At 39.6% G+C, this 24,771-nt stretch overlaps 2 protein-coding genes and 2 pseudogenes across 2 annotated transcripts; 2 read left to right on the top strand and 2 right to left on the bottom strand.

The window, feature by feature from the left end:
• Positions 1-625: 625 nt before the first annotated feature.
• On the bottom strand, positions 626-4,445 carry LOC140949034 (flavin reductase (NADPH)-like). Its single transcript, XM_073398288.1, has 4 exons — positions 4,246-4,445; positions 3,304-3,477; positions 1,993-2,186; positions 626-1,472 (listed from the first exon to the last, which is right to left on the bottom strand). The coding sequence occupies exons 1-4, from the start codon at positions 4,410-4,412 to the stop codon at positions 1,318-1,320; spliced, it is 690 nt and encodes a 229-aa protein (XP_073254389.1). The 5' UTR covers positions 4,413-4,445; the 3' UTR covers positions 626-1,317.
• LOC140949041 (flavin reductase (NADPH)-like) lies at positions 4,425-12,848 on the top strand (annotated as a pseudogene).
• Positions 12,849-14,607: 1,759 nt separating this feature from the next.
• Positions 14,608-18,530, bottom strand: LOC140949024 (flavin reductase (NADPH)-like; annotated as a pseudogene).
• Positions 18,531-18,574: 44 nt separating this feature from the next.
• Positions 18,575-23,171, top strand: LOC140949015 (flavin reductase (NADPH)-like). The gene is made up of 4 exons (XM_073398274.1): positions 18,575-18,750; positions 20,164-20,337; positions 21,583-21,770; positions 22,882-23,171. The coding sequence occupies exons 1-4, from the start codon at positions 18,608-18,610 to the stop codon at positions 23,034-23,036; spliced, it is 660 nt and encodes a 219-aa protein (XP_073254375.1). The 5' UTR covers positions 18,575-18,607; the 3' UTR covers positions 23,037-23,171.
• The last annotated feature ends 1,600 nt before the right edge of the window (positions 23,172-24,771 follow it).

The raw sequence follows: 24,771 nt of genomic DNA, 5'->3' as shown, positions 1-24,771 counted from the left end.
GCTTCACTCAACTACACGAGATGTCACGACGGCGACGGAAACGAAAACGTAAAAAAGGTTTCGTAGGCAAAACGTGTCTCACTTTTTTTTGGTACGTTTCTTTCACGTCACTATTCGACTTCGACGTGAAATTGCCTTGTTTCCCGTTTTGTTTCTGTGGAGAACATGAATATACGACGACGAATTTTTAAATTTCTAAATTGGATTTGGTTGTTATAGGAATTAAACTCCAGGAGAATTGAAATAAGAAAGGCACTGAAGTTTCAAAGAATGCAAAGTCATTTTTAGGTGGCTTTTCCACCGTCGTAGCCTGTTTCAGGCGTTCAAATTGTGGGGACGACGCAAAGAGGTGTGAGCAGGAAGAGGAGGCAGCGAGGGGGTGGGGTAGGGGGTGTGAACGCCTTGTAACAGGCTAAAGCTGGCGTGGTATCTTGAACTCCCTGATAGAAGTTACTAGTTTTAGGCGTTCAGACAGTGGAGAGTGGCGCGAAATGGGGAGCACAGCACCCCCTCGCTATGTTTATCTATTCACTTTTCTTTGCGCCATCCCCACTATCTGAACGGATATTAACACTTGGAGCAGGTGCCCCGACCCATGGCAGATGAAGCGCAATCTCTGAATCAGTTGAGACAAGATCGTTTGTGTACGTTTATTTCAAAGATCATTCCCCAAGTTTGGTTTATAATGATCTCGTCCTAAGAGTACACAACAGAACATATTGCTGCAAAGACTTTTTTCCCTGTAACAAGTAACTGAATTCTGTGAGAAATTGTTGGGCATGAGCTAAGATATATTGAAGAACAAACGCACCGTAAGAGAAGAGGTTTGTTTCCTTCTGGGGTCGTCAACACGACGCATAATTTTTGAAATGTTGAAGAGTCATTACTCCAGATTGAACGAGAGCCTGTCTCGTAAAAAGGTTTTTGTGCAGCGGTTTGTTGACGTGGTGAGATGATGCCAGAATTGCAGAAAAATGCCCAAGCAGTTTCGATGAAGCTGTCGAATCCTATAGGGCTATATTTCGTATACTGTATTTTAATTCTTGGTATTGTATCCGTAAAAAGCCGGACCCAGTTCATAGGTAATCTTGTTCCTTAAATCAAAATGGGAAGCAAGGTTGACATTAATTCGAGAAGAAGTCTGGCGTTCTCTTTAAGATACCGCTTAAGATACCGTCCCACAATCTGAACGTCACCAACTACCGTTCGATCACTTTAAACCTTACGTTTGACAACTTTGGTGGCTTCGCAGGGTTTTTTGGTTATAAAGGTGTTGACTAATCACTGAGCAATCCTGGCTATCGTTCAAATGCCATGTCACGCTTTCCCGCCAATGGCCATGCACTTCCTGTCCGAGTCATTCCTTTGGAGTGACGATAACATGTAATTTGTAACATCGGCTCGTGGTATGAACATTGGAGCTTTGGGAACAAACTGACCCTCTACCACTGTGTAGTCGCCTTTACCTGGATCTGATAGAAACCACAATACATGAATAGGGTGCAAATTCAGTGTTAAAGAGATCGACAAACCTTACGATAAGAATGGGAAAGTATATTGCTACTGTATCAAGCAACTAGGAATACTTCATATTTATGAAAAAAGAGAAAAAACCAAAATAGTTTAATGTGTTTAAATCCGTACACGTAGATCTCGTCCATGAATATAAGTTATAACAAACTCAATAAATTATGAAAACTGGGTCGATGGTTGCCTAGTCTGTGCTTAGCGTTGGCGTTCTCGGCTTAGCAAACCTGGAGCGTTCCGTGAGTGGTTCAGTTACAGAGAGCTAGAGATCAGACGCGCGGAAAACGCAACAAGACTGCGACTCCGACAATCTAGTTGACTATAGTAACTAAGTGATGTAGCTATATGCGGCGTCGTTAATTTGATTCACTGGCCCGAGTCTGACTCCGTCGTTAGTGAAAACCGGCCTTGAAAGTTTGCGTATAACACTAATATAAAGACGCCCCAACAACTTCCCATGCTTACTGTTGTTCAGTATTGGTGGACGGACAACGGTGTAGCACAGGCCTGACTCCATAAGTATGCTTTCCATCAAAGCCATATCATGAATGAACCCAGCCATCGCAACAGGCTTTAAAAGCCACTCAACAGTTTTGGGATTTCCTGCTTCCTTCCTGGTGCACCACGAAGTGACACACACTATTCTCTGAAGTTTACTCCTGTGAAATAAACACAGTCTTAGCCAACAGGCGACGCTGTAATCTCGATTGCAAATTAAGTAAACCTACGATGGAGGTAATAAGTGTTGAGACCTTGCCTGTGATATTAGTAAAACTGTCGACCTCCTACCTCCCATCCCTGCAATGTTGAATTTTAAGCAGAAATGGGTGGAAATGAGTCCTTCAGTGGGCGCACCATTCTATAGGGGGAGTGGGAGGGAAGAAGGAAAGAACACAAGACTGATTAAAGAATTGTCACTAGGAGCAGAGTTCTATGTAACAATTACTTGGAAGAATTTTACCACCTTTCCCAAGTTCTTTGACCTCCATTGTAGCTTAATTTAACATCTGGTGCTCGAGTTGAGTCCAGGATTTTACCTGAATTATACATCACCTCTTTTCAAGCGGTCACCCTGCAAGGCGGCTTTACACCTCTTTAAGGTGGAATAAAGTGGATGGTTGATTAAATTGGGTGTCACTCAGCACTCTTAAATTCACTTTTCTAAGCGGCTCTGTGTTACTGTTTGGGTTTCTCCAAAATACTGTCTATCATTACGCTCCACGTAATATAAATCAGAAATCAGACATAGTAGGAAGACACATGGTTCGAGGCAAATGCTCGTCAGTTAGCCTTTAAAGCTCTTTATGGATTTAAAGCTCTATATCCTTAGGAACCAGCTCAAGCTGGTACAGGGGGTGGTGGGTTAAAGTTAGGAAAGTTCTGAACTAAAAATGTCTGTAGAAGGAAGATACAATAAATTGTCAACTTATTTTCTTCGCTTAAGAACCAAATTTTGATGATTAATTGCTGTTAACGTTATTATATTAAGTTTAAAATAGTTATGTTCAGCATTAGCAAATCTAAAAATGGATTCTTTATCTCCCCCTGATCAAAGTGGAATTTGAAAATCTCAGAGTTAATTAAGGTAAGAGGTAGTTTAGGTAGAGGGGTAAGCTAGAATACCCAAAGAAAAACCTCTTGGGGTAAGGAGGAGAGCCACGAGCAAAGTTAACCTACATATGGGCGGAGTCACCTCCAGGACCATCATAACAACCCTTACTCTGTAAAGAGAAGAAAGCAGCAGTGTTACAAGAGAGCACTGGACAAGACACTTACTTTTCCATTGCAGACATTATTGACTTCATTGACTCTGAGTATAACGTTGTGTGTCGAAAGACACTTGTTCCATGGGCACCAAGGCATGATAACACAGCATCTTTGCCTTCAAGGACAGGAACCAAGGACTCTGAGTTGAATATATCCCCTTTGATAACATCCAGCTTTTCATGTCTAAAAATGCAAAAAAGAAAGAGAAAATAAATGGAAAGTCTCTGATGAAAGAGCAAATTTCATGCGCTGCTATGCGAAGTGTCTGTTTCACTGACATGTTTTTATTGTTCATCAAGTAATATAAAGAGTTTACAACCACAAGAGGAGTCTATTTTCTACATAAAATGTGTGTTAAACTCTAGTTCAAGTTTGACTTCGTTTCAGTAACCAGCTTGTTAAGTTTCAACGACATTCACTCCAAGTTTGTGACGGCTGAAAATAGGGCATGTGCCTTTTCACACTTTGCGTGACTTTCAAGAGTGTGTTATTGCAGGTGTTACGCAAACCAAAACAGAATTATGCAAATTCAACTGGACGAGCAAAAAATGCAGTCGACATGTATCTTCGTTTTTTCTGAAGAAGAATCGAGAATAAAACAGAAGCAAGCCAGAATTATTAGATAAAAACATTTAGAGCAGTTTCAAAATAACTAGCTAGCAAAATCGTCTCTGACCTTTACTTTTAATAGAACATTGGGAAGAATACGTGTACGTAATTTACCAAAGCTTATATTAACACTGATGAGTTATACACAAGCCCACAAAAGTAAAATCATTCGTCTTTGATAAACAAGTAAGCTTTTACGATGTTTTATCATACATATCTCTTAACCTACTAGAGAGGTTAAAACGAAAAAAAAGTATGGTGCAACATCTGTGATCATCAGTGCAATTGCTAGCACAAATGAACATATGAATTGGAACGACATACGTACAAACATAAACATACTTGATGTCGAATTTCTCTGGACTTCTAACAACAGCAGTTACAAGATGACCTTTTTGTAGCGCCTGTTGTACCAGAAGACGCCCCATAGGACCTGAAGCGCCAAAAACAACTAAGCTAGGATAAAGCAATTCAGCTGCCTGGGCCATGAGCACGTTCACGTCTGTCATCCTCAATTTACGTCATGTGCGAATGACCCAAGTGTATCTATTGATTTTTGGTCAATTGATTTGTTCGAGTCCAAAAAAACATGGCAGAAGCTCGATTGCTTTATCCAAAGCTGGTAGTTTTCGGAGCCTCGGGACCGACTGGACAAGAGGTTGTTAAACAGGCTCTAGCAAAAGGTCATTCAGTGACAGCAGTCGTAAGAAGCCCGGATAAATTCACGCTCAGGTATTTTAGATTGGGTCTTCGGGAACACCTTGATATTGAAATAACCGCCCATGTTAGCCTTTAAAGCGCTTTATGGATTTAAAGCTCTATACCCTTAGGAACCAGCTAAAGCTGGTACAGGGGGTGGTGGGTTAGAGTTAGGAGAGTTCTAAACTAAAAATGTCTGTAGAAGGAAGATGCAATACAATTTCAACTGATTTTGATGATAAATTGCTGTTAAAGTTATTATACTGAGTTTAAAATAGTTATGTTCAGCATTAGCAAATCCAAAAAAAAGGAGTCTTTATCTCCCCCTGATTAAACTGGAATTTGAAAATCTCAGAGTTAATTAAGGTAAGAGTTAGTTTGGGTAGAGGGCTGATTCAGGGCGGACAGCAGTCGTAAGAAGCCCGGATAAATTCACCCTGAGGTAATTTAGGTTGGGTCTTCGGGAACACCTTGATATTGAAATAACCACCCATGCATAATAGAGGGTTCTGCTGATGGACTCGCGATAGTTGAACAAACGTACCTTGAGTTGAGTAAGTAAGTAAGACTTATCACGAGTTTCACATGAAATACAAATGAATGGTGATAAGCTCCTTGTGATACAACGGCAATGGTTGAAACGTCTGGGTCGTGCGGCTAAGCTTTTCCTTTATGCAGGGAGTGTATTTTAGTTCGTTTGTTTGCTTAAAAAGTTGGTCCGAATATTGCAATTCTTATTTTGATTTTTTTCTCTAGAATCGTCTTTTCTTCATCTTAATCCATTAGTAAATTAGTAGCACCTTTTTTCTTTGTCTCTGAAAAAAAACATGCAATTCTCTTTTGAGTAATGTTTTCAACGGATGATCCTTTAAGAAGAATTGTCACCTTTATTAGTCTCGCTTGCTTTTTTAGCCGTTTTGGTTTGAAATAGGGTATCAATTTCGACCATTTTGGTCTGAAACAGGGTATGGTTTGTGCCTTCTAGTCTTGAATTGGGTATGTTTTTTAGACGAATTAGCCACTTCTCCATCATTTGCTGATAAGACCATTTTAATGTTTACGCCAACTACAGTGTACGTGCCGTGCCGCAACAGCTTGTCATGCGCTCCGGTCACGTGCCGGGCCCCAGGGCTTCAGGTCTGAAATAGGGTATCAAATTTTTGATCAGGTCTGAAATAGGGCAGGGGAAATCACAGATTTTGCTCTGAAATAGGGTAAGGGTTTCAAGAAGCGTGCTGCACACCCCCACCCAATTTTTCTGGAAGTACCCCCCGGAATTTTTGATCCGTTTTGAATTGGGTATGTTTTTTAGAAGAATTAGCTACTTCTTCATCATTTGGCGATAAGACCATTTCCCTTTTAATGTTTACGCCAACTACTGTGTACATTCCGTAACAGCTTGTCATGCGCTCCGGTCAGTGCCGGGCCTGGGCCGGAACCCTGCAGGGGCAATAATCACAGGGCTGAAATCCCACGCGATACTTTCCGTTGTTGACAACGCGCTGATAACGCGTTATGAGTTTCAAGTAAGCCAGGCCAAATTGTAGCAAACTTCGCTTACATTCTGCTTCCCCAAATTAAGTACGATTGTTTTGATATTTCTAAATCATTTCTATGGCTGTAAAAAGCCTTCAACAAACACATCAGATATATGATCCTTGTAAGGACGATGACAGATAAGGCCGCAGTTTAATGATCTGTTATGCAAATTAGCACGTTACTAAGGCTAAAACATTGTTTACGACACCATATTGAGAGCACGTCACGCAACGAGTTCAAACGAAGATTTTCGTATTTTCTCGCCACTTTCCGTGCTACAATCGGATCAGTGGCACAACAAACGATATGAACAGCGGTTTACTCGTAAGAAAGGAAGATGGCGACGAAGAAAACAGCGCAGCGCGACGAAAATAACGGGCGAATTAGGGGCAATTTTGCGGCTGTGTTGGACCGCACTAAAAACAAATCGATGTAAAAAGATGAGGATTTATAATACTGCGCTGAAACTTGCCAGGTTTATTCACATGATGTAAAGGAAAAATGTATTGAATTTCCAGCAATTCCCGGAATATTGTGGAATTTTTGCAGCGGCCTGAAGTTACAGGGCATTACAAAAGAATTCCACCTCTATATCTCAGGAAATATTTACTGGCTACTGCCGGGAATTTAAAGGCAAATGAACAAACTAATTTTCTTGTTATTCCTAGCTGTCGAGAGAAAGCCAGAAATACGGAATTATTGAATTTTTGAGCCTGCGATATAAATCGGAAATAACACCTTTAATAGGTGTGAAAATTGACACCTCGCATATCAATTTTCTGAAAGCTCAGTTCTCGCTTGATAGGCCTGTGTAACTTTTATTTTGCAAAATTTCTAATCATTTGAGATATAAATTTTTCAAATGGAAGGGTTTATAGCAGATCTAATACCTTACTAAAGTTCATTATTATTTATTATCATGTTTCTTGTAGAATTAATCGCCTCCTCATTTTTCTATCTAATCTCCAAGCAGGCGAGACTGGCATGCCGCTGTAGGTGCGTGCTTGTTCAAAATTATCAAGACCTGCAACTTGGTACCTCTTGCTTTCCAGCACTTTGCAAACTGAAATTTTAAATTTTTGTGGAATTTTTGCTTTAGCCGCTTCTTATAGGAGTGAAGAGTAGGTTAGCCGGGTCTCTGGTCCAGAGTTGGGTGAAAAAGGATAAACATCAATCTCCTCTGGACTGTGGTGACAGAAAGACCAATTTGCATATGGAAGCGTTTAACGAAAGAAATGTAAATAATAATTTACTGTGTTCGGACAGAAGACTCTCTTTAGGATCTGCGTAGACGCTAATGCGCATAATTTACTGATCTAGTAAGGTAGTCTGATTTGTCAGCCGTCTCCACCCCCTAATACAACACGTGGCGGTTATTCGGGGCTTTGTACTTGTTAAAAAAAATGGATACGTGTTTTTGCAGTTTTTCATCTTAATAGACTGATCATGATCATGTGCATGTTCTTGGGCCATATCACTTTGTTTACCTTTAAAGGTGACCGAGAGTATATTTTTTGTTTGGTTGATCAATCTAAAATATCCAATGTCTGGTGTTGGCCTTATTCTGCGGTCTAAAGGCCAGGGCCGTCAGGCTGATTTTTTCTAATGCCTGGTTCTCATATGCGGCGAAACTACCTGAGCCATCGCTTCCACCTAGGATGCTGTTCCTACAAATGAGAAGATACACCACTCAGAACAACAACGACTGGAATCGCCTGTAATACAGCGACTCCTGGCTGTATTGGGGTTATATTGCGGGCAGCTAGTTCTCCTTTTACGGCGATCGAGTGAAGCGAGCCGCGCGAGAGAACGCGCGAGCGAGCGGCGAAGGTTCTCGCCCCGTATCCTTTGGCTTGCCGCTCACATTTGACTTGAGAGGCTACAGTTGTTTATAAAATAACTAAGATAGTACGCACGCTTTCAGGCTATGCAAACACTGAAAACGTTTTCTATTGCTTAAATCCCAGAAGAAACCAATGTTAACTGAGTGCCATTATTAAATTGCAGTCATGACAACCTAGAGGTTGTTAAGGGCGATGTGTTCCAAGCAGATTCCCTTATTCCTATTCTTGAGGGCAAGAATGCTGTGATGTCATGTTTTGGATTTCATAGTGGAACTTTTTTCAACCCAACAACATTGTCTCCAAGTCCATAACAGAAATAATCACAGCCATGGAAAGGTACTAACAATTTAATTATGAGTGAAATGTGTCCGCGAAATAACATGCGTATCACAACCCCCCTTTCGGTATTCAAATGATATACTAAGTTCATTTTATTTTTTTGCAGCCATTTAATTGTAAAACAATCCTATTACTGGACAATTATATTTTTGCTATTTTTGTCGGTTGCTGTTGTTGTTGTTATTGTTGTTAGTATAACTTTATAGGGCGAGTTTATAAAAAATTCAAACTTCAAATAGATTGTAGGGTATATTTGTCGGTTAATATACCAAAATCAGTCTCTCTTTCAGTTAGCACTGTACAATGTTGTACAACAAAATTTAATTTTTCGCATTTCTCGCCGTAAACATTTCATGGCGATTATTTCAACTCACTAAACTGGTCACCATCGTAATTTCTTGAAACTCTCTATTGATAAATCATACCCCACATGTGACCCTGCAGGGGCACCCAACGATAGTTTCCTCCTAAATGCATTGAAAACACTTTTTGGAATATCCAGAGTACTTTTAGATCGGCAGGAATACATTTCAAGTGGCACTACCAAATATTCATCTGTTCGGTCATCCTAAGGCAACTTGGCCTTTACCGATGATTAGGAGATCATTATTCATTTTGTCGAAAATTTCAGATGCTACCTTAAGTTTTATGAAGGTGAGAATTTTTCCGATTTTTTCATATTTCCATTATACTTTCGAATCCCAAAAGTTTATTCTCCTTTTCCTGCGAACAATAGACTAAACCTGGGCAATAAAATGTGAAAACATGAATCAAGCGTCAGAAAATTGTAGGGATGTAGTTATTATATATAGGTTCAAATGTCTGGAACAGACGTCTTGAAAGCCGTTTGTTTCTCCTGACCTTGGTTCCATAAAGCACAAAAGCTTAGCCTATTTCCGCTCCAAACAGTCTACACTCAATCTGCACTCAATTCCAGACCAAAAGGGTACTTCTGTAAAAGGCGGGAATTTGGCGCGAAACTCACCCACCGCTGTGGCTTTTGATTGGACGTGTCATTTTTCTCACACGTGAAAAATCATGGTTCGCGTTTCTGATTGGACGTATCATTTTTTTTTTCACGCGTGAAGAATATTGTTGGCTTCTCTGATTGGCTAGAACGTGTTTGCCTATGAAAATTTAAGACATAGCATTTTGGTGTGTGTGGTAATAATAGATAGCTTTCTGGGGGATGCTCCGAGGAGTAGCTCTCTTGCGTATCTCAAGTACTTTCTAACACTCATAAGTGTTACTTACAGGAATGGAATTGAGAGACTGGTCTGTATTACTGGAATTTACGCTCAGAACGACCCAGCCAATCCCAGATGGATTACGTTGCTTAGACCGTTTATGAGAGCCTTTATTAACGACGTGGTTTTGATGGAGAACACTGTTATGCAGTCGAATCTCATCTACACTATTATGAGGCCTCCGTTTTTAACCAATGGTAAGTTCCTCTTTGACAAGCCTCCCATGCAGACGTTCTTGGTCTTGGTCACGCGTTGTTTCCCCACCAACATTTGTTGGGGAGGATTGCGTGACGTCTGCGTGGAAGGCTACCCTTTGACGTGATGATTGTTTTTATTTGTGATATCTGTTATCCTTTTTGTAATGAATATTTAAAGAGGCTGTGTCACGGCTGTCTTGTTCATTTTGTTGATACTCCCGATGTCGATTATTCGCTATTGTGGACTTAGCATTAGCGAAGAAAGTACTTGTAAATGAGAAAATCACAACTTCGTGTCAAACAAATGAGTCTCCTAAAGATCATATCAAGCGTTACAAACGACAAAAATGAACTTTGAAAAACTGTTAGTCTAAACAAGTTTTCAAATACAGCATTGCAATGAAGTTGTCATTTGTGCCTTTTTGTGTATTTGCTGTGTTATTTATACCATCTTGTAAAGTTTTGAGCGGCTTTTTTCATGTTTCACTCAATTTGGTGATATTTTTATCGTTTTAATTTTAAGAACTGGCTTTTGTGACGCAGCTCCTTTAAAGAAATAAAGATAGAGAATTATTAATAGAATCGCATAATTGAGTAAAATCTCGCATTCTAATTGGTTAACGAAGCGAGGTGTTTAGTGTGGAACTGCGAGTTGAAAACGCATCTACGTAACAACTATCGTCAAATTTTAACACAACAACTCCAAAAAAGGTTTTCTACAAATTCATTTTAAATGTTTTCAAAATCATTGTCATGTTTTGAAAAGTTAAAAACAAACAAAAGCGTTTTTAAAAGTGATCCGGAGGTTCTTTCTTGTTTTGAACTAAACTACAAATTCTTGGAGAGGCATGAGAAACCTTTTTCGCTAGCGGCAACGAGAAAAGAAGAAAATCCTGTGAACACGGCCCAGAAAATGGTAAGCCAAAGTTCAACCAAACAAAGGGTACGCCGCTTGCAATCGTCCTGAATCGTGGTACTTAGAAAAGTACAAAACAGAGCTGAACTTGAACAGCATTTCTAAAACACTTCAAGGTACTTACCTTATATCAATCGCGACGTTAAACTTTCAGTGCTTTCCTTTGGACACTTCATTTCTTTCAGTTTTGCCGCCGAAGAGGTAAAGGTGTAAATTATTTTCCTTCTCGAGCAAATGACCAATTTGAAAAAAGATGTTATAGATGAACGGCTTGTAAATTCAGTGAAATACCTCTATTCATCATTATTATTAGTGTGAAGCTTGTTTACATGCAAAAAAGTTTGAAAACAAATGTAAAAACAAGGACAAGGGACAAAAAAAGTTGTCGAAGGCTCAAACTTGTACGACCTTGCTTCCTATTCGCTAACGCAATGACAGTTCTGACAGTTGACTTTGAAATGGCTTTCTGGGGCGCCCTGAGGATAAAAACAAACAATATTATTGGCGATTTCCTTTTTTTCTGATTTTTATTCGATTATGCGATTCAAGGAAAATCCATTACCTGACTCGTGAATTCCACTTGAAAACCGATATCGCGCTCATCGCGATATTGGTTTTCGCGTACAATTTAACGTGGAATTCCCTCGTCAGGTAATGAATTTTCCTATAAAATGGGTAGATAACAATCTCATTCATTGGCCCTGGCTACCATAAAATATAGCGTCTGGGCATTGAATTTCTCAGTAACTGATACGCTACTTTAGCATCAGCAAAAGGTGCTTTTGTAAGAATTTCGACTTAGAACACCTAAAACGTAACGACAAGAGTTAACCCAACGTTTCGATGATGCCACGACATCATTATCAAGTGACAAGATAAAAACAAATTAGGCCGTGGTCATTCTAAGGGCTTTCCAATTGCCGGATGACGCACAGGTGGCCCAAGCTCAGTGTGTGAGTTTAATCATTAATACATACAGTTTCATACTGCGTAATTTAAAATGGACGTGAATATAAAGGACTTGTAAGGGAATTCAGGTAAAAGATTCAAGTAGATAAATACTCGCTAGAATGTTCAATAGAATGCGTGTGGTTATTTTCCCGATCCATTACGATTTAAACGATTTCCTTTAACCCCGAGACTTGGGACCATTTTAAATTACCCAATATGAAACTACATGTATTAATGATTAAACTCACACACTGAGCTTGGGCTCCCTGTGTGTGATGTATATGGTAAAATGCAATAGTTTGTATTTTAAAGTAAAGAAAAGTTTCTTCCTTTCTTTAGGACCTGCAACTGATAATTATATGGTTGCCGAGGGCCAATTCGTACCAAATTCTTCTTGGACATTGTCGCGAGCAGATTTAGCTCATTTTATGTTGAAGTCGTTACAGTCAAATGAATGGGACAAGAAGGGCATGGCGATTGCTGGTGGAAAATAAGACGATGTCTGTCAAACGTTTCGATAGTACAGTACTGATGAAAGAGGAAACGGCTAAAAAGGCATTTTAAAAACGTTAGTTGTCAAAAACAGCCATAGATTCATTTATTTAACAAACGAGGTAGTAAATGATAATTACCTAAATGATAAAAATGCGCCATTCTTAGTTCCAAAACCCCTTCATGCAGAAGCTTTCAAATGAGCCTAAATGCAAACCTTTCTTGTAATAATGACTTTTATTTGCGTGAGAATTTGATTAAAAACTTCACTCATGCTATTCTTTTGCGCACGAGTCCTGAGAGCGTCTCGCGGAAATGGCCCATGAACTTGGCAAGACCTGAACATTAACAGAGCCGAGTAGCAGCCGTAGACAGCTTTTCGTCGCCATTAGAATGCATCATAAGTAGTGCATAGCAATATAGTTAGAAATACTTAAAAATGTCCAGTATACTCTTTAGCTTTTACGAGGCTTAAACTTAGAGGACCCTAACCAAACTTGGCCTTGTCACATGTCTTGAATCCTGGTGTTTTGATGACGTCTTGCAAAGTGAATTTAATAGGCCATTTCCGCGTTCCAAAAACTCTCACTTTCAAAACAAGGCTAAGTGCAAAACTTTTCTGGTGAAAATGAGTTTTACTTGCATGAGAACAAATAATCATTTTCATATCAATGGCTTTGCACTTAGCCTCGTTTTGAAACAGAGGCTTGGGGCAACTCGGAAATGGCCTATTAGATGATGATGATGGTGGTGATGATGATGATGATGATGATGGTTATCTACCTAAGAAAAGGACCGCAAACGAAAATGCTGCTCGTATACGTGTAGATCAGCAGCCAAAAGATATTACATACTTCAGCAATAAAAAATTTGCCCCTGTAGTTGGTCTATAGAATTAATGAAAACGACAATTTGATAAAAAGGGTGTTTATAACGAAAAGAGCAACCAGTTGTTTATTCGAGCCCCAAACAAGACCTTATATGAGGTACTGACACATTTTAATGAACAAAAAGCTAGTTAAAGGCAGGTTACTTTGCAGCTTTGCCGGGTAAGGAGCATATATAAGAAAAAGACCTGAATAAGGCCTAAATATATTATAGCCAGGCTCTTCTGCATTAAAAATAAGAAACACGATGAAATGCTCCAAACTTGCCCAAAATATTGTCCGATGCTTGTCTTTGTTCTCTGTGACGATGCTGTGCAAATAATATTAGGACGATACAAGTAATATATAACACCCCATGATATTTTAGTAAATAGTGGTTATAAATATGTCTAGCAGTTATTTTTAGCAGTCATCTTGGTTATCCTACTGTGGTGTTTACCTATGGTAAAATGATTTTTACCAGGGCAATTGATATCCTACGGAGTAGTAAATGGAATTTTGTTTTTTTACCTGATGATTTACCTAAAAACCCCTCAAACTTTAAGGGAGTTGCGGTTGTTAACAGCTAAAATGAGAGCAAAACGCATGTATACTGATGCAACATGGTAACTTAAAACAAAAATCACACCTGATGTTGCTGAAGCTGCCTTTTTCTTCTCTGCCTCGTTAGAGGTTGGACAGAATCTGTGCTGGAGAAAAATCCTGCTTACGCCAATGCATTTGAAACATTAACCCCCTTCAAAGTGATTTAAAATTCTCACTATGCGCACAGCACGGGGCTCTTATGAAATTGTTTACTGGACTATGTCGTATTACACTAATACGAAGCAGCTTGTGCTTTTTGCGAGATCAAATTTCTACCAAATAAGGAAGATGACGGAAAATTGCCTTACAGAACTCAACACAAAAACACGATTGCGTGAAGATTGCAGTTTGCAAAGACAGTGAAAAAACCTCACTGTTGCTACTCGCTATTGTACTGTAAATCCAGATTATTGTTATCAGGACAAGCCCAGAGGAGGATCATTGTCTTTTTATAATAGTTCATTAAAGTCTTGTTTTAAAGAAAATATGCATTTTTGGAGTTCTTTTCAGGTTCAGTAAAAAAGGAAAAGGTTTCGTAGGCAAAACACGACAACGAATTTTTAAATTTCTAAATTGGATTTGGTTCTTATAGGAGTTTAACTCCAGGGGAATTGAAATAAGGAAAGCGCTGAAGTTTCAAAGAATGCAAAGTCATTTGTAAATGACTTTTCCGTCGTCGTCGCCTGTTTCAGGCGTTCAAATTGTAGGGAAGGCGCAAAGAGGTGTGAGCAGGAAGAGGAGGCAGCGAGGGGGTGGGGTAGGGGGTGTGAACGCCTGTAACAGGCTAAAGCTGGTGTGGTATCTTGAACTCCCTGATAGAAGTTACTAGTTTTAGGCGTTCAGACAGTGGAGAGTGGCGCGAAATGGAGAGCAGAGCACCCCCTCGCTGTGTTTCTCTATTCACTTTTCTTTGCGGCATCCCCACTATCTGAACAGATATGAACGCTTGGAGCAGGTCCCCGGGCCCATGGCAGATGAAGCGCAATCTCTGAATTAGTTGAGAGAAGATCGTTTGTGTTCGTTTATTTCAAAGATCATTCCCCAAGTTTGGTTTATAATGATCACGTCTTGAGAGTACACAACAGAACATATTGCTGCAAAGACCTTTTTCCCTGTAACAAGTAATAACGTGAGTAGTAACGTGAGTGATTCCCCTTTTTTTGTCGTGTACTGAATTCTGTGAGAAATTGTTGGGCATGAGCTAAGATATATTGAAGAACAAACGCACCGTAAGAGAAGAGGTTGGATTCCTTCAGGGGTCGTCAACACGACGCATAATTTTCAAAATGTTGAAGAACATTACTCAGATTGAACGAGAGCCTGTCTCGAAAAAGGCTTTTGTGCAGCGGTTTGTTGACGCGGTGAGATGATGGCAGAATTGCAGAAAAATTCCCAGGCAGTTTCGATGAAGCTGCCGAATCCTATAGGGCTATTTCGTATACTGTATTTTAATTCTTGGTATTAAATCCGTAAAAAGCCGGACCCAGTTCATAGGCAATCTTGTTCCTTTCAAAAGGGGAAGCAAGGTTGACATCAATTCGAGCATTTTGTTAAACGTTAATCGTTGTTTACCACATCAGATCACGTGCACTAAAATGGTTATAGAAATGCACCAATATGAAGAGGTCTGTTGTGCAGTGTCACGCCGTCACGCTTGTCACAGAAGAAGTCTGGCGTCCTTTTTGAGATACCATCCCACAATCGGAACGTCACCAACTACAGTTCGACTACTTTAAACCTTACGTTCGACAACTTTGGTGGTTTCGCAGGGTTTTTGGGTTAAAAAGGTGTTGACTAATCACTGAGCAATCCTGGCTATCGTTCAAATGCCATGTCACGCCTTCCCGCCAATGGCCATGCACTTCCTGTCCCAGTCATTCCTTTGGAGTGACGATAACATGTAATTTGCAACATCGGCTCGTGGTATGAACATTGGAGCTTTGGGAACAAACTGACCCTCTACCACTGTGTAGTCGCCTTTAGCTGGATCTGCATGAAAGAAACCACAATACATGAATAGGGTGCAAATTCAGTGTTAAAGAGAACGACAAACCTTACCATTGCGACTGTATGAAGCAACTGGGAATACTTTATATTTATGAAAAAAGAGAAAAAAGCAAAATAGGTTAATGTGATCAAAGGCGTACACGTAGATCTCGTCTTTAAAAATAAGTTATAAGCAAACTCAATAAATTATGAAAACTGGGTCGATGGTTACTGTTTTTTCCGGCGACTCTTCGCAGCCTATCTAGTCTGTCCTTAGCGTTGGCGTTCTCGGCTTAAAAAACCTGGAGCGTACCGCGAGTGGTTCAGTTACAGAGAACTAGAAATCAGACTTAGCACTGACAAGGCAACAAGACTGCCTAACTCCGAAGCTAGTTGACTATAGGAACTAAGCGACGTTGCTATATGCTGCGTCGGTTATTTGATTCACTAACTCCAAGTGTGACTCCGTCGTTAGTGAAAATCTGCCTTGTAAGTTTGCGTATAACATTAACAGAAAGACGCCTCAACAATTTCCCATGCTTACTGTTATTCAGTCCTGGTGGACGGACCACGGTGTAGCACAGGCCTGACTCCATAAGTATGCTTTCCATCAAAGCCATATCATGAATGAACCCAGCCATTGCCACAGGCTTTAAAAGCCACTCAACAGTTTTGGGATTTCCTGCTTCCTTCCTGGTGCACCACGAAGTGACACACACTTTTCTCTGAAGTTTACTCCTGTTGAGTAAACACAGTCTTAGCCAACAGGCGAGGCTGTAATTTCGATTGCAAATTAAGTAAACCTACGATGGAGGTAATAAGTGTTGAGACCTTGCCTGTGATATTAGTAAAACTGTCAACCTCCCCTCTCCCACCCCAGCAGCAAATGGGTGGAAATGAGTCCTGTCAGTGGGCGTACCATTCCATAGGGGGAGTGGGAGAGAAGAAGGAAAGAAAACAAGACTGATTAAAGAATTGTCACTAGGAGCAGCGTTCTATGTAACAATTACTTGGAAGAATTTCACCACCTTTCCCAAGTTCTTTGATCTCCATTGTAGCTTAACTTAACGTCCAGTGTTTGCGTTGAGTCCAGGATTTTACCTGTATTATACATCACCTCTTTTCACGCGGTAACCCTGTAAGGCGGCTTTACACCTCTTTAGGGTGGAGTGAAGTGGATGGTTGATTAAATTGGGTGTCTCTCACCACTGTTAAATTCGCTTTTCTAAGCCGCTCTATGTTTCTGTTTGGGTTTTTCCAAATACTGTTTGTCATTAAGCTCCACATAATATAAGTCAGAAATATTAGGTCAATGGTTCAACGGAAATGTTCGTCAGTTAGCCTTTAAAGCTCTTTAAGGGAATAAAGCTCTATACCTTTGGAACCAGCTAAAGCTGCTACAGGGGGTGGTGGGTTAAAGTTAGGGATGTTCTAAACTAAAAATGTCTGTAGAAGGAAGATGCAATAAAATGTCAACTTATTTTCTTTGCTTAAGAACCAAATTTTGATGATAAATTGCTGTTAACGTTATTATACTGAGTTTAAAATAGTTATATTCAGCATTAGCAAATCTAAAAATGGATTCTTTGTCCTCGCTGATCAAGCTGGAATTTGAAAATCGCACAGTTAATTAAGGTAAGAGTTAGTTTAGGTAGAGGGGTAAGCTAGAATACCCAAAGAAAAACTCTTGGGGTAAGGTGGAGAACCAAGAGCAAAGTTAACCTACATATGGGCGAAGTCACCTTCAGGACCATCAGAACAACCCTTACTCTGTAAAAAGAAGAAAGCAGCAGTGTTACAAGAGAGCACTGGACAAGACACTTACTTTTCCATGGCAGACATTATTGACTTCATTGACTCTCAGTATAATGTTGTGTGTCGAAAGACACTTGTTCCATGGGCACCAAGGCATGATAACACAGCACCTTTGCCTTCAAGGACAGGAACCAAGGACTCTGAGTTGAATATATCCCCTTTGATTATATCCAGCTTTTCATGTCTAAAAAATGCCAAAAAAAAAAAAGAAATAGAAAATAAATGGAAAGTCTCCGATGAAAGAGCAAATTTCATGCGCTGCTGTGCGAAGTGTCTGTTGTTTCAAATGTTTTTTGTTCATTAACCAGATCTGAAGAATTAACAACGACAACTGAGAAGAGTCTACATAAAATGTGTGTTTAACTGTGGTCAAGTTTGACTTCGTTTTAATAACCAGCTTTTTAAGTTTCCACGACGTTCACATGCATTCACTCCAAGTGCGTGACGATTGAAAATAGGGCATATGCCTTTCCACACTTTGCGTGACTTTCAAGAGTGTGTTATCGCAGGTATTGGGAAAACCGAACAAGAATTATGCAAATTCAACTAGACGAGCAAAGATGCAGTCGACATGTATGTCCTTTTTTTCTAAAGAAGAGTCGAGATTAAAGCAGAGGCATGCCATAATTATTAGGTAAAAACAAAATAGAGCAGTTTCAAAATAATTAGCAAAATCGTCTCTGACCTTTACTTAAGAAAATTGGGAAGAATAAGTGTACGTTATTTACTAAAGCTTAATATGCACAATCCCACAAAAGTAAACATGTACATCACTCGTCTTTCCGTTTTTTTTAAATAACTGAGGTTCGTTCTGGGTGTTTGATAAATAAATAAGCTTTTACGATGTTTTATCATACATATATCTTAACCTACTCAAGAAGTTACAACGAAAAAAAACAAAACAAAACATGCTGCAACTGGGATCTGCGAACATCGGGCAGGAACATATGAATGAAAATAACATTCGTACAAACATAACCATACTTGATGTCGAATTTCTCTGGACTTCTAACAACAGCAGTTACAAGATGACCCTTTTGTAGCGCCTGTTGTACCAGAAGACGTCCCATAGGACCTGAAGCGCCAAAAACAACTAAGCTAGGATAAAGCAATTCAGCTGCCTGTGCCATGATTTTACGTCATGTACGAAGGAACCAAGTGTATCTATTGATTTTTGGTCAATTGATTTGTTCGAGTCCAAAAAAATATGGCAGAAGCTCGATTGCTTTATCCAAAGCTGGCCGTTTTCGGAGCCTCGGGACCGAGTGGGCAGGAAGTTGTTAAACAGGCTCTAGCAAAAGGTCATTCAGTGACAGCAGTCGTAAGAAGCCCGGATAAATTCACGCTCAGGTATTTTAAATTGAGTCTTCGGGGGCACCTTGATATTAAAATAACCGTCCATCCGTAAAGAAAAGGTTCTGCTAATCGTCTCATGATAGTTCAACAAACGTTCATTGAGTTGAAGTAAGACTTAATATCACGAGTTTGACATGTAACACAAATGAATGGTGACAGGCGCCTTGTGATACAACAGCAATGGTTGAAACGTCTTGGTCGTGCGGCTAAGTACAGCTAAGTTAATTCCTTTATGCATGAACAGGGCTAGTGTATTTTAGTTGGTTTGTTTGCTTTAAAAGCTGGTCAGAATATTGCGATCCTTATTTTGATTTTTTCTCTAGGGTTGTCCTTTTTCCAATCTTAATCCATTAGAAAATTAGTAGCACCTTTTTTCTTGCTCTCTGAAGAAAAAAAACATGCAATTCTGTTTTGAGTGATGTTTTCAACGGATGATTACGCTGGTCCGCCTTTAAGAGGAATTGTCACCTTTATTCAACCTTTATTCAAAATTATCAAGACCTGCAACTCGGTACCTCTTGCTTTCCAGCATTTTGCTATAACTGAAATTTGAAATTTTTGTGGAATTTTTGCTTTAGCCTCTTCTTTTAGGAGTAAAGAGGGTGTAAAAGGATAAACATCAATCTCCTGTGGACTGTCGTGACAAAAAGACGAATTTGCATATATGGAAGCGTTTAACGAAAGAAATGTAAATAATAATTTACTATGTACGGACAGAAGACTCTCTTTAGGATCTGCGTAGACGCTAATACGCATAATTTACTGATGTGTAAAGTCGTCCGATTTGTCTGTCGTCTCCACCCCCTAACCCCCCTAATATAACCCGTGGCCGGTTAAAGACATTTCCGGCTATGTACTTGTTTGATTTAAAAAATGGATACGTGTTTTTGCGGTTTTTCATCTCAACAGACTGATCATGATCACGTGCCTGTTCTTGGGCCGTATCAGTTTGTTTACCTTTAAAGGTGACCGAGAAGTTTTATTTTTTTTTGGTTAGTTGATCTAATCTAAAACATCCAATGTCTGGTGTTGGCCTTATTCTGCGGTCTAAAGGCAAGGGCCATCAGACTGATTTTTTCTAATGCCTGGTTCTCATATGCGGCGAAACTACCTGAGCCATCGCTTCCACCTGGGATACTGTTCCGACAAATGAAAGGCCTGTAATACAGCGACTCCTGGCCGGCTGTATTAGGGTTATATTGCGGGCAGCTCTCCATTTACGGCGATCGAGTGAAGCCTGCTGCGAGAGGACGCGCGAGCCAGCGGCGAAGGTTCTCGCCCCGTATCCGTTGGCGTGCCGCTCACGTGCGACTTGAGAGCTTGCTTGTAGGCTACAGTTTTATGGCAGTTTAAGGTCGTTGGTGTGTATAAACCAATGTTAACTGAGTGACATTATTAAATTTGCAGTCATGAAAACCTAGAGGTTGTTAAGGGCGATGTGTTCCAAGCAGATTCCCTTATTCCTATTCTTGAGGGCAAGAATGCTGTGATGTCATGCCTTGGATTTCATAGGGGAACTTTTTTCACCCCAACAACATTGTACTCCAAGTCCATAACGGAAATAATCACAGCCATGGAAAGGTACTAACTATTTAATTATCAGTGAAATAACCTGCGTATCATAACCCTCCTTTCGGTATTCAAATGAAATACTGAGTTCATTTTAATTTTTTGTAGCCAGTTAACTGTGAAACAATTCTCTCACTGGACAATTATATTTTTGCTCTTTTTATCGGTTGCTGTTGTTGTTGTTTTTATAAATTTAAGGGGCGAGTTTATAAAAACTTCAGACTTTAAATAGATTGTAGGGTATATTTGTCGGCTAGTATACTAAAATCAGTCTCTCTCTCAGTTAGCGCTGTACAATGTAGTACAACACAAGTTAAATTTTCGCATTTCTCGCCGTAAAAATTTCATGGCGATTATTTCAACTTACTAAACTGATTAACTGGTCGCTATCGTGATTTCTTGAAACTCTCCGTATTGATAAATCATATCCCACATGTGACCCTGCAGGGGCACGCAACGATAGTTTCCTCCTAAATGCATTGAAAACACTTTTTGGAATATCCAGAGTACTTTTAGATCGGCAGAAATACATTTCAAGTGGCACTACCAAATATTCATCTGTTCAGTCATCCTAAGACAACTTGACTTTACCGATGATTAGGAGATCATTATTATTTTGTTGAAAATTTTAGATGCCATCTTAAGTTTTATGAAGGTGAGAATTTTTCCGATTTATTAATATTTCCATTATACTTTCGAATCCGAAGAGGTTATTTTCCTTTTCCTGCGAACAATAGACTAAACCTGGGGAATAAAATGTGAAAACATGAATCAAGCTTCAGAAAATTGTAGGGATATAGTTATTATATATAGGTTCAAATGTCTGGAACAGACATCTTGAAAGCCGTTTGTTTCTCCTGACCTTGGTTCCATAAAGCACAAAAGCTTAGCCTATTTCCGCTCCAAACAGTCTACACTCAATCTGCACTCAATTCCAGACCAAAAAGGGTACTTCTGTAAAAGGCGGGAAATTTGGCGCGAAACTCACGCACCGCTGTGGCTTTTGACTGGACGTGTCATTTTTCTCACACGTGAAAAATCATCGTTTGCGTTTCTGATTGGACGTATCATTTTTTTTCGCGCGTGAAGAATATCGTTGGCTTCTCTGATTGGCTAGAACGTATTTGCCTATGAAAATTTAAGACATAGCATTTTGGTGAGTGTGGTAATAATAGATAGCTTTCTGGGGGATGCTCCGAGGAGTAGCTCTCTTGCGTATCTCAGGTACTTTCTAACACTCTTAAGTGTTATTTCCAGGAATGGAATTGAGAGACTGGTCTGTATTACTGGAATTTACACTCAGAACGACCCAGGCAATCCCAGATGGATTACGATGCTTAGACCGTTTATGAGATCCTTTATTAACGACATGGTTTTGATGGAGAACACTGTTATGCAGTCGAATCTCATCTACACTATTATGAGGCCTCCGATTTTAACCAATGGTAAGTGCCTTTTTGACAAGCCTCCCATGCAGACGTTCTTGGTCTTGGTCACGCGTTCTTCCCCAACCAACATTTGTTGGGGAGAATTGCGTGACGTCTACGTGGGAGGCTACCCTTTGACGTGATGTTTGTTTTTATTTGCGATATCTCTTCTTTAATGAATATTTAAAGAGGCTGTGTCACGGCTGTCTTGTTCATTTTGTTGATATTGCCGATGACGATTACTCGCTATATGGAACTTAGCGTTAGCGAAGAAATTACTTGTAAATGAGAAAATCACAACTTCGCGTCAAAGAAATATGTCTCCCAAACATCATATCAAGCGTTACAAACAACAAAAATGAACTTTGAAAAACTTTGTAAACAACAAGTTTTTAAAAATCACATTGCAATCAAGTTGTCATCTGTGCCGTTTTGTGTACTTGCTGTGTTATTTATACCATCTTGTAAAGCTTTGAGCGGCTTTTTTCATGTTTCACTCAATTTGGTGATATTTTTTATCGTTTGAACTTTAAGAACTGACTTTTGTGACGCAGCTTTTTTAAATGAATAAAGATATAGATTATTAATGAACTGGGTAGATAACAATCTCATTCATTGGCCCTGGGTACCATAAAATATAGCGACTTGGTATTGAATTTCTAGGTAACTGATACGCTACTTTAGCATCAGCAAAAGGTGCGTTCGTATCAATAGAATTTCGGCTTAGAACACCTAAAACGTAACGAAAAGAGTTAACGCAACGTTTTGATGTTGCCACGACATCATCATCAAGTAACAAGATAAAAAAATTAGGCCGTGGTCATTCTTTAGGGGCTTTCCAATTGCCGAACAGTCGCGGATCCAGGGGAGAGAGGCCCGGAGGGCCCGGGACCCGTCCCCCTTATTTTTAGACCAAACTGAGGCCCGAAGGGCCGGAAATTTGGGAGACCTGGCCCCCCACTTATCTAAGGGTCTGGATCTGGCACTGCCGAATGACGATGTTAATCAATACGTTGATGATATTACTCCCTCAAAGGGGTCCTGTGATGTATATATGGTAAAATGACGAACCTTAAACCATGCAATAGTTTGTATTTTAAAATAAAGAAAAGTTTCTTCATTTCTTCAGGAGCTGCAACTGATAATTACATGGTTGCCGAGGGCCAATTCGTACCAAAGGCTTCTTCGTCATTGTCGCGAGCAGATTTAGCTCATTTTATGTTGAAGTCGTTGCAGTCAAATGAATGGGACAAGAAGGGTATGGCGATTGCTGGTGGGAAATAAGACGATGTGTGTAAAAAGTTAAGATACACTGTAGTATTGATGGAAAGAGGAAACGGCTAAAATGCGTTTTAAAAAAGTTAGTTGTTATAAACAGCCATACATTCACTTATTTAACAAACGAAGAAGTAAATGATAATTACAATAAAGATAAAAATGGGCCAGTCCGAGTTCCAAAACCCCTTTTTTAAATTAGGCTAAATGCAAACCTTCCTTGTAATAATGACTTTTATTTGCGTGAGAATTTCATTGAAAACTTCGCTCATCCTACCCTTTTGCGAACGAGTCCTGAGAGCGTCTCTCGGAAATGGCCCATGAACTTGGCAAGACCTGAACATTAACAGAGCCGAGTAGCAGCCGTAGACAGCTTTTCGTCCCCATTAGTATCCATCATAAGTAGTGCATAGCAAGATAGTTAGAAATACTTAAAGATGTCCAGTATACTCATTAGCTTTTGCGAGGCTTAAACGTACAGGACCCTAATCAAACTTGGCCGTGTCATATTTCTTGAATCCTGGTGTTTTGATACAATGACGTCTTGGAAAGTGAATTTAATAGGCCATTTCCGCTTTCCAAAAACTCTCACTTTCAAAACGAGGCTAAGTGCAAAACTTTTCTGGTGAAAATGAGTTTTATTTGCATGAGAATAAACAATCATTTTCATATCAATGGCTTTGCACTTAGCCTCGTTTTGAAACAGAGACCTGGGAAATGGCCTATTAGATGATGATGATGATGATGATGATGATTGTTATCATACCTAAGAAAAGGACCGCAAACGAAAATGCTGCTCGTATACTTCATACTTACATACTTCAGCTATAACCCCCCCCCCCCCCCGCCCTGTAGTCGGTGTATGGGATTAATGGAAACGACAATTTAATAAAAAGGATGTTTAAAACGAAACAGCAACCAGTTGTTTATTCGAGCCCCAAACAATCAGACCTCATACGAGGTACTGACGCATTTTAATCAACAAAAAGCTAGCTAAAGGCAAGTTACTTTGCAGCTTTGCTGGGTAAGGAGCATATATAAGAACAAGACCCGAATAAGGCCTAAATATATCATAGCTAGGCTCTTCTGCATTAAAAGTAAGAAACACAATGAAATGCTCCAAACTTGCCCAAAATATAGTCCGATGCTTGTCTATGTCCTCTGCTGCGGTGCTGTGCAAATAATACTGGGACGACACAAGTAATATCAAGCTCCCCATGATTTTTTTAATAAGTAAATATTGGTTCTGAATATGTCTAGAACTTATTTTTAGCAGTAATCTTGGTTATCCTGCTGTGGTGTTTACCTCTGGTTAAATAATTTTTACTAAGGCAATTGATATCCCACGGAGTAATAAATATGACATTTTGTTTTCTTACTTGATGATTGACCAAAAAACACTCAAACTTTAAGCGAGTTGCGGTTTTTAACAGCTAAAAATGAGAGCGAAACGCATGCATGCTGATGCAACATGGCAACTGAAAAAATTCATGACACTCGATGTTGGAGAGGTTAGAGGTTGGACAGAATCTGTGCTCGAGAAAAATCCAGCTTACGCCAATGCATTTGAAACATTAACCCCCTTCAAAGTGATTTAAAATTCTCACTATGCGCACAGCACGGAGCTCTCATGAAATTGTTTACTGGAGGATGTCGTATTACACTAATACGAAGCAGCTTGTGCTTTTTGCGAGATCCAATTTCTACCAAATAAGGAAGATGACAGAAAATTGCCTTACAGAAC

This window comes from Porites lutea, chromosome 1 (genome assembly GCF_958299795.1).
Source record: "Porites lutea chromosome 1, jaPorLute2.1, whole genome shotgun sequence".
Classification (NCBI taxonomy): domain Eukaryota; kingdom Metazoa; phylum Cnidaria; class Anthozoa; order Scleractinia; family Poritidae; genus Porites; species Porites lutea.
Note: the sequence above shows the minus strand (reverse complement) of the source record. Positions and strands in the feature narration are given on the sequence as shown.

What these genes read in the sequence shown, in the direction of transcription:
- LOC140949034 (XM_073398288.1), bottom strand. Translation starts at nt 4,412, where the DNA reads ATGACAGACGTGAACGTGCTCATGGCCCAGGCAGCTGAATTGCTTTAT. An exon ending in CCAGAGAAATTCGACATCAA is followed by an intron (nt 3,478 to 4,245) that starts GTATGTTTATGT and finishes TTGCATTTTTAG; the next exon opens with ACATGAAAAGCTGGATGTTA. An exon ending in TCCACCAATACTGAACAACA is followed by an intron (nt 1,473 to 1,992) that starts GTAAGCATGGGA and finishes GGTTTCTATCAG; the next exon opens with ATCCAGGTAAAGGCGACTAC.
- LOC140949015 (XM_073398274.1), top strand. Translation starts at nt 18,608, where the DNA reads ATGGCAGAAGCTCGATTGCTTTATCCAAAGCTGGCCGTTTTCGGAGCC. An exon ending in ATAATCACAGCCATGGAAAG is followed by an intron (nt 20,338 to 21,582) that starts GTACTAACTATT and finishes TGTTATTTCCAG; the next exon opens with GAATGGAATTGAGAGACTGG. An exon ending in GCCTCCGATTTTAACCAATG is followed by an intron (nt 21,771 to 22,881) that starts GTAAGTGCCTTT and finishes TCATTTCTTCAG; the next exon opens with GAGCTGCAACTGATAATTAC.